At 48.1% G+C, this 9,255-nt stretch overlaps 1 protein-coding gene across 1 annotated transcript in view; it reads right to left on the minus strand.

Moving 5' to 3' along the window:
* TGM3 (transglutaminase 3) overlaps positions 1-9,255 on the minus strand; it is a 45,891-nt gene that overhangs the window by 22,508 nt on the left and 14,128 nt on the right. Inside the window, exons 2-7 of the mRNA XM_023512201.1 lie at positions 7,657-7,830; positions 7,115-7,354; positions 6,413-6,531; positions 4,759-4,887; positions 1,892-2,069; positions 1,650-1,785 (exon numbers count right to left, since the gene is read on the minus strand). Coding sequence (XP_023367969.1) covers positions 1,650-1,785; positions 1,892-2,069; positions 4,759-4,887; positions 6,413-6,531; positions 7,115-7,354; positions 7,657-7,830 — 976 coding nt within the window. The remainder of the gene's footprint in view (positions 1-1,649; positions 1,786-1,891; positions 2,070-4,758; positions 4,888-6,412; positions 6,532-7,114; positions 7,355-7,656; positions 7,831-9,255) is intronic.

The following is a 9,255-nucleotide window of genomic DNA, read 5'->3' on the forward strand; positions in this document are numbered from 1 at the left end:
AATATGCATTTTAGAAAGGAAAAAAACTGTATCAAAATTACAATATCCAAGTCATGTTTGACTTTTGTGATTACAAGAGGTGCTCATTGTGACTTGTACTCATCTTTGGTTATTAGTATATATTGAGTATTACAATTTTAATGCAGTTTTTCCTTTCTTGAAATGTATATACTTTTTTTTTTTTTGAGACAGAGTCTTACCCTGTCACTCTGGGTAGACTGCTGTGGCATCATAGCTCACAGCAACCTCAACCTCTTGGGCTCAAACGATTCTCTTGCCTCAACCTCCCGAGAATTACAGTGTCTGCCATAACACCCAGCTATTTTTAGAGATAGGATCTGGCTCTTGCTCAGGCTGGTCTTGAACTTCTGAGCTCAAGCAATCCACCTGCCTTGGCCTCCCTTGGGCGCAAAGATTACAGGTATAAGCCAATGTACCAGGCCAAAATGTGTATACATTTTTTGACAACATCTGTATATGTGTGTGAGCAATTATGTGCATGTGTGGCCTTTGAAATGAATTAGAACAACTGATTAATAATAAATGTGTGTCGTATTTTATAGAGACACACAGGTATCTATGTGAATATACAGATACGGACATTATTTCCAGTTGCCTTCTGGTATTAAGTTGGCATACAGGGCAACTTTACATAGTTGCATCAGTATCTATTTCCATTGTATATATACTCCTCTATGTAGTTATGTCTATAAATTTTATATAACCTACTTCCAGTTGGCATCTATCATTGAATTACAAATATGTATGCATATATATTGATAATGTGCTCATGGCATATTTATGTTAGAAATAAAAATGCCCCAATACATATAAAACTTCTCATTTTCATCTGTAATTCAGAATAAACCTCTAACTTTTCATTCTGCCAACTTAGATTTTAAGGGAATATAATTCCCTATTTTTTTTTTTTTTCCCAAAACAGAGCCTCAAGCTGTCCCCCTGGGTAGAGTGCCATGGCATTACAGCTCACAGCAACCTCCAACTCCTGGGCTCAAGCGAGTCTCCTGCCTCCGCCTCCCAAGTAGCTGGGACCACAGGCGCCCGCCACAACGCCCGGCCGTTTTTTGGTTGCAGCCGTCATTGTTGTTTGGCGGGTCCGGGCTGGGGATTCGAACCCGCCACCCTAGGTGTACGTGGCTGGCGCCTCAGCCGGTTGAGCTATAGGCGCCGAGCCAATTCCCTATATTTTAAGGAAAAAAGTGTGTTTCTTTGCTTGCTCTCTTTAAGTCCTTAAGTCAGAAGGGTTGCCTGAAATGAAATCAGTTTATATTTCTTACTGGAAAATCAATAGTCAACTTTTGTCTTCTAATGCAGTATAGGATCTAAAGGATCCTGTACATTCAAGGCAGTTGCACAGCGCTCAGAAACCCATCTCCCACTGGTACCAGACCTTTTGTCTAATGGCAGCAAGATACAACAGACTAGCAGACTTTGCAGAGCACCGAGAAGAGTGTCTTGGGTCCTGCTAGGTGTGGAATCAGCACTGTCAGCATTTCCATTCCAAACCCTGCACCGACATGTTACTTGTCTTGCAACTCCTGTTTGCAGCTGGGTCCCAGGGCAATGGTGAGAGCAAGAAGCTGTTCAGATGTGGTGCTCGAGGTTCAGGGACAAAGTCAGATACTTACCATATGCTGTCACTGCCTTTGTCCAGAGGGTTTCCCATGGGGTCGTAGTACACATCCACGCTGAGGTTTCGGTCTGTGTCATGAGCTGAGCTGAAGTTGGTGATCACCCGGGAAGGAATCCCCAAACACCGCAGCGCTGCAAGCCAAGGTCGGCGTGAGGACTCCAGTTGTGGTGGAGATGGGGCCTCGTGTGTCCCACTGCTGCCCACTGACCCAGCAAAGGCACATCACGCCCAAGGTACCTGTGTTGAGGGTTCCAGCAAAGACCCAGCACTGGCCATATCGGACTGGCTTGAAGCCAGAGCTTTTCCACTCCTTGAGGATCTCCACGCTGCCGTTCCAGTTCCTTGGGTCTCGGCCACCCGAGTAATTGCCGCTCCAATTTCCAGCAAGCACACCATTGTCATCATTGCTGTTGATCTGGGCAGAAACCCCACGTACAAATGCACACACACAAATGAATCAGCACCACGCTTCTCCTATGGAGAGTGACGTGCAGCGTTCAGAGGATAAGGTGGGGAGATGAGGAAGGAAGCCAGGAACCATGGGGTGAACTTTTCTTTTTCTAAGTGACTTGGGGATGATAATTGCAGCCACTAGCCCTTAGGGGCATTGAGTGATTTATGATTTTAGGGGTGTCTTGCCAACCAGGCCGTGTTGGGCTGCTCTTTATCCATACATCAATCCTGTCCTGCAGGCTGACGTCGGGACACACAACTCAGCTTGTCCATAGCAGGGCTTGCAGAAAAGAGCTCACCGAATACTACTAGTGTCTGTCTGCTTGGGGTCCATGGTTTGAAACTCTTTTTTGGACTACTGTTCTTTAAAAAGATCATTTTAGAACTTAAGCAACTAATTTCATGGAAAGAGTGAAGATAGAATATTGCTTTTGTTCAGTCAGTCATCTATGTGTTCATTCATTCATTCATTTGACTTAAAGCACGATTCTAGTATAAGTAACACAACTGTGATATACTGCCAAAAAGAATGCTGTCCGAAGAATCAAGAGATATGAGTTCCATTGCCTTTTACAGACACACACCAGAATATTTCCAGGTGACATGATACTAAATGATGTAATGTCTGGGATTTATCAAACAATCCACGGAGGAGGGGGGCAGAGATGACTGATACTGGCTCTGACCAGGTCATTGCTGAAGCCGGCAATGGGTACACAGGAGTTCGTTATACTTTCCTCCTAAGTTTTTGTAGGGCTGAACTTTTCTATAATAAAAAGTTAAAAGAGAAAAGCAAGGAGGAGAAACTGAGGTTACAAGCTCCACCTCGCCACTTGACAGCTTGGTAATCATGTGTGTCACATCACCTGTCTGTGCCTTAGTTACTCACTTTCCACTGCAGGGAAAGTTAGAACAAAGGCTCTTTGAAGTGACTTCCAGCAGTCAAGTTTCAGAGACTAGGTAACTTTGTCGTCTCTCCCAGCTGTGCAATGAGAGGCTGAACCAGGATCTCCCAGGGCGCCCCAGCCTGTGAGTCCTGCTCCTTCTCTGAAGCATCTATAAGTGGCAAGGTCTATGAGAGTGGACAGTCTGGAAATAGAAGGGTTCTTGCCCAGGACAGGCTGAGCTCAGAGTTTTGCACCCCTTCCAGGAGGGCCTGGGCTGTCACCATAGGATCAGGCAAGACAGGCCTCCTCCAATCTGGGAGGCTGTGCAGCCTCTCCTGTCTCCTGAGTCATGGCACTCCAGCCACCAAAGTGATAATCAGCAGGTCATCTCTGGCTGAAAGCGGAGCAGTTCAAAGCACAGGCCATAATTAGCTCGTGACCCAACCCAATAGGGAGGTCTGGAGGGAGAAGTGGGGAGGTGCAGCTGAGGAAATTGGCTCCAAGATAAAGTGATTTGGCCCCAGGGTGAGAGTGAGTCAGTGGCTGCAGGAGCCGGCAGGCCTCGCCCACTCTCTCCTGGGCCCAGGGAGGTTCACCTCCCTAAATGGCCCTGACCTCTGGCTTCACCTGACCTCTGCCTTGGCTTTAATTCTGCCTCTTCCCAACCATTCAGTTTCAAGGTTCAGCTCCAGGCCTACTTCTCCATCCCCTTCTTGGGCTGTTTTGGTTCTCACCCAGATCCTCAAGGCCCAACCAGACTCCTTTCCTTTGAGGCTCAGTTTAAGACTCAACTCTTTCAAAAAGCCCACCATGATGATCCCCAGATATTTAGCATGCAACTGAAAGGTTGTTCAAATTGCTAACCAGGTATCTAGCTCGTTAGTGTGGACATTATCCAGCTCAGAAGTAAAGAGACCAAGAAATGCCTAAACCAAGAACAACAAAACCACAAAGGTTAAGATATTTCTAGTTAATTAGTTTAAAAGGGTTAAAGTAGAAGAACTTGTTTTGTTAGCTTTTTAACTTGTAACTTTGAGTAGGTTGAGCTTATGTTTTGATGCTTTTAGACAGAGCTATTCATTCCTCCCTGGGGACCTAGCTTGTCTATGTGTGAGTGTGTGTGTGCGTGTGCATAGACGTACCGTAAGGGGACAAGTCCCTCACGTGGAGGGACAGGGAGGGTGGAAAGAGGCCCTGGGCATGCAGCCTGAAGCCTTGTTTGGGTATGAGCACAGGCTGCGTGCCTTGATTGTTAGCCTCTGGAGCCTGTCTTCCCCTCACCTACATCACGGCAGAGCAGCCAGCTGCACTCCAACTTGACATTCACATGCTCTGGGGTCTGGAGGAGATGGTTTAAACCAAAGAAGGCTACCACTTCTGGTTCACTAGGGCCTTGCTAAGAATTTCCCAGAGGCCCAGCAATGGAGCAGAGGCTCGTTTTTGCGTCCTTCTGTCCCTGGTGTTCACTCAGAGGGCAAGTTCCCTTCTCTGAGAAAGGCTTCTCAATACAGCAGCAAAGGCTTTGGAGCCAGCCAGACTTGGTACAGTACTGCCTCTGCCATCCACTTCTGTTGCATATCAGACAAGCCCTTTCACTTAGAGGACACTCATGTTCCAAGTTGGCAAAAGGCAGATGTTCCAGCCACCCACTGCATTTGGTGAGGCTTCAGTGAGAGGTGACGTATGTCAAGAGTGCATGCTGAACCCGTAGATGGTGTTCAATCTACAGTAACGAGTAGTTATTATTGTTTGCCTATCACTCACCATGGCACTCAGCACCCGGCCAACATATTTGGGGTCATTTCTGCGGGACACATCAGTAGCAGGGTCACGGCGGTAATTCAGACTCCTATCCAAGATTAAGAGGCAAATGGCCAGAATGTCGTCTTCAAACTGTTCAAAATGGAACCATGTGTTATAATCAAAGAAATGACAAGTAGTGTCAGTTAAAAATGGGTATGGGAACTGCCACGCTGGTGAGAACCAGCGGGACTATGGGGTCCTTTCTCTCTGTGGCCTCCAGAATGGAGAGCTATTGAGGGTACCTACCACAGCCACACATTAACCTTATAAACCTATCAGAGTTCTTGCTGCCTGTAACAGCCTGTACTGACTCTTCTGAAGTGAACCCGAGGGAGCCTGGTCTACCTGACTCTCACTGTCACTCACTCATGGGCAAGTGGCTTATCAGGGGGTCCAACTTGTGGCCCATGGGCCCCATGCTAATTTTGTGAAGACAAATTGTTTATCTGTGGTGTTGGATGCCACGCAAAGTATGCATGGACCTTTTTTTTATTCATCAGCTTTCATTAGTGTTTGCGTATTTATTTACTATGTGGCCCAAGTATCTACTATGACAACCCTCATTCTTCCAGTGTGTGGCAGAAAGGAAAAGGTTGAATACCCCTGCTGGTCTGGCCTCAATTTCTCCATCTGCTTAATGAGGGATCAGGCCAAGCTCATCTCAAAGTTTCCTCCAAGCTCTGATCATGATCTTGAGCGTATTATTTAGACTCCTACAGAACTAGTTATAAAGACGAACTATTGTGCTAAAAATATCTATTTGAAGCTATTTTCACAAAATGAGACTTAATTTAAATCATTGTTTCTCCAACTGAGAAGGCCAAGCTCCTCCTGCCTTCGGGCTTTGCACCTGCTTTTCCTCCTGCCTGGAATGCTCTTTCTCCAGCTCTCTGCCTCCTCAGGGCCCTGATCAAAAGTTCCTTCCTAGCAGAAACCTTCCTAGACCACACCATCAAAGATAGCCTCTCTCCCATTCCTAGGGCATACTCTATACCCATACTCCCCTCTTTTCAAAAATGTCTTCCAATATATTTTGACATAGAAACCCAACATATAAAGGAGACAGCAGACTTGCTCTGAACTAGGGGTCTGTGGCTGGACCCAGCACGCATCCTACTGGACATCCACGGCCCAGGCCCTTCATTCTAAGGCCTTTGCCTCCTGGGTAAAAGAAAAGGTGGAGGACATTGCTGAATGGTATTTTCAGCTCAGCAAACCTGGGAACTCTGTGGACTCAGATGGGGATGGCATAATAAAGGACCAAGAGGCTATGGATTTGAAAGGCCGAGTGTTCACACCAAGGATATATTGCCACCTTTTTACATGGCATGAGGAACAGAAGCTACATTACTGTCCCTGAAGTATCTGATGGGTCTTATGCTTATTTATGTATTACGGCACCATGATACTTAATATTTCATTGGGCTGAGTTGTGTGTGTGTGTATGTGTATGTGTGGGTCTTGCCACCCAGGGCTTGGCACATAGTAGGTGGTCAATAATTGTCTTCTGAATGAACAAGTAAATGAATAGAAGGGCAAGCAGACAGAAGTGGAACCCTCCAGAGCTTTGGGGGCAGCACGGACTTTATCCTCAGCCTCCTCATTCCCCTTTTACCTGGCCAAAGTTCCAGCCAATCATGTTAATGCGATTTGTGCTTCCCACAAACATGGCACCGGAGTCTTCCTGGACGTACTCTTGTCTCTCAGCCTGGTTACTCATAAAGACACTATCCACTGTTTGACACAAAAAGCAGACAGCAGGGACTAGAATCCTACAGATGATACAGCAGTCAGTCCTCCTCCCACACTGGGACTGGCCTGGGGTGAGAGCAAGCCCCACCGTTAGCCCTTCTTCCACCCTTGGGGGGATGTTTCCAACTTTCACTATGGGAAATGTGAGCTGAAAAGAGAAGCTGGGATGATCTGAGGGTCTGAGAATGAGACCCCGGGACAGAGCCCCTGCTCCTTCTGGGAGGCAGTGGTGTCCACACTACAGAATTGTACTGTAGGAGTTATCTCGTATAATTCACCACATCATGCACTTTGTAAAAGCATCACATGATTTCCACAATAGTTGCAGAGGAAAATAGCAAGTTGTCCATGTTATGGTGAAGGATTTGAGACTCAGAGGGATGGAGTGGCTGCCAGGCTCAGGCGGCTGGTTGGGCGGCAGAGCTGCTAACTTCTAGCGTCTGTGCTCTTCCCACAGCCCATAGACTTCCCCCAATCAAACCTCAGCCAGGGATGATCAGCCCCACCCCCAACCCTTGGTTGTCACTTAGGTCAGGGTTGGAAGTGTGGGTGCGTAGACACCTACCATCCAGCCAGGGGTTAAAGAGCAGTATGAACTCGCCCAGCGTCACAGCAGAGGTGCCACCCTGGGAGGAGATCTGAACGCTCAGCGTGTAGCGCCCGATGGGTGCGTTGGCAGGACTGGAGATGGAGACGCTTAGGCTATTTTCATCATTGGCCACGAGCAATGCACTCCAGCCACCGCTGCTCCCACTGGAGAGCTGAAACACTGCCTTCGTCATGGCAGACTCTGAGGGGGACGGTCCTGCCAAAGAAGACAGAGGGTGAAGGAAACCATGGAGTGCTGGTCAGACTGTGGCGACAGATCAGGTTCCAACACATTGGAAGACTCGTGAAGAGTCTTGGAACTTCATCCAAGGAAGCACCACGTTATGGTGCCAGAAGTAACAGGAGTGGCCATGAAGACTTTGACTCTCAGCCTCAGAGATGGGCAGCAACTTGCCCAAGGTCACACCGTATCAATGACAGACGCATAGTTCCAGGGTGGTCACCATCACCCCTGGATGCACAGCCCAAGGCCTGCTTGGGGGTGGAGGAGGCAGGTACCTATGGAGGTCATGAACGTCAGAGCTTCTCCAGAGACGAGACTTCTGTTCGCCATCAGGACTATGCCAAAGGCCGCGCCTCGCCGCACGATCAGCCCCCGGCTGGAGAACTGGTTTGTGTGATGCTCCCACCGGTTGGCGCCTACCCGCCAGTCGACATTCTGGAGTTGTAAAGCTGAGAGACAGAAAGGAGAACATGAAGTCCTGGGAGGCGAGGAAGGGCGGTGCAGGGAGAGGGTATAAGTTACCAGAGGGGTCAGCTTCGGGGTGAACGAACTTCTAGGAAAAATCACATGAATATTCAAAGATCTTGCTTGACTCTGCTTAGCAAGACCATCAAACCTATCCCATTCACGCTTTCCAGATTCAGATGCCCCAGCTCAGGAGATGTGAGGTCCCAGACAGCCAAGCCTCTCCCAGTGCTGTTCCCACTGTGGGAGTGTCTTTACCCCTCCATCTGGTGAACTGTCACTCAGCCTTTAAGGAGTGGGACAGATGCTCAGTGAAGATTCACCCAACCAGCCAGGAGAACGGTGTCACCAGAGCACCTATGTTCTGTCTGCATGTAGCATTTCTCATTGCTCACCCTAGCCCAGGCCTTGGTACTGTGCCTCGGGCTCCTGCCTGGTCTGGCCCAGCCTGTCATGCTGCACCCCCCCAGAGGCTGCCCACTCACTCGCTCAGGGATCTGGTAGCCTCCCTAAACAGCAAAACTAGCCTGGACAGAACCTGTAGCTCTCTGGGAAGAGGCAGGATCCCAAAGAAGGGAAAAGGTTATTAGCCAGGGCAGGAAAAAAAAAGTTGGATGGGACCTTCAACAGAACTGGGGAGGAGGACACTTCCAACCCCACTAGCCTGTTTGGCTTGTTTTCTTATCCCCTTGAGTCTCCCCTGACACTAAGAGCCTCTCACCACTCCAGCATCCAAGAATATTTATTTGTGTCCTTTACCTGCTCTGTATTGGCCGTACCTTGGTGTTGGCTTGGGCCTCTGGTGTTTGGGAGGATAATGGTGACTCTGAGAAACAGGTCCAGGCCTAGAGACTTAGGAAGTCCCTTGGCCCAGGGGGGACCTGCAAATCCACACTGACAAGCTCTGTATATAGGAGCTGGTTGAAGGCCATGATATCACTGGGTAAGACCCTCAGAACAACTGTCTCAAAATCCATTTTCCATGACTGCTTCTCACTCGTGTGATTGTGGAGGTGATGAAGCTAAACCGAGAAAGGTTTACGGCTCCCACAGAGTATGAGGAATGCCCATATAAACCTTTTGGGAAATCTTATTCCTCCAAGTTTTGCTTGAGTGTTTATATCACCCATTCTCTGAAAACCAGACTTGTCTCTATCTTTATCACGAGGCCATAACTATTGTGAGAGTATGATACAACATCCCAGGGCCAGACACAACTCATTTTTCCACGCATCTGTCTGTCTTCATCAGAACGTGCCTTCTCTGTCTTTATATTCTGATGCCTAGCACACTGCTTGAGTGTACTGGGATAGTTCAAGAAATGAATGAAGGAAGAAATCAATGAACAAAGAAAGAAAGACTAGGCCTGGCTCAGCGCCTGTAGCTCAAGCGGCTGGGGCGCCAGCCAC

Source organism: Otolemur garnettii, unplaced genomic scaffold, assembly GCF_000181295.1.
Source record: "Otolemur garnettii isolate 467f Iridium unplaced genomic scaffold, OtoGar3 scaffold00025, whole genome shotgun sequence".
In the NCBI taxonomy this organism is placed as follows: Eukaryota; Metazoa; Chordata; class Mammalia; order Primates; family Galagidae; genus Otolemur; species Otolemur garnettii.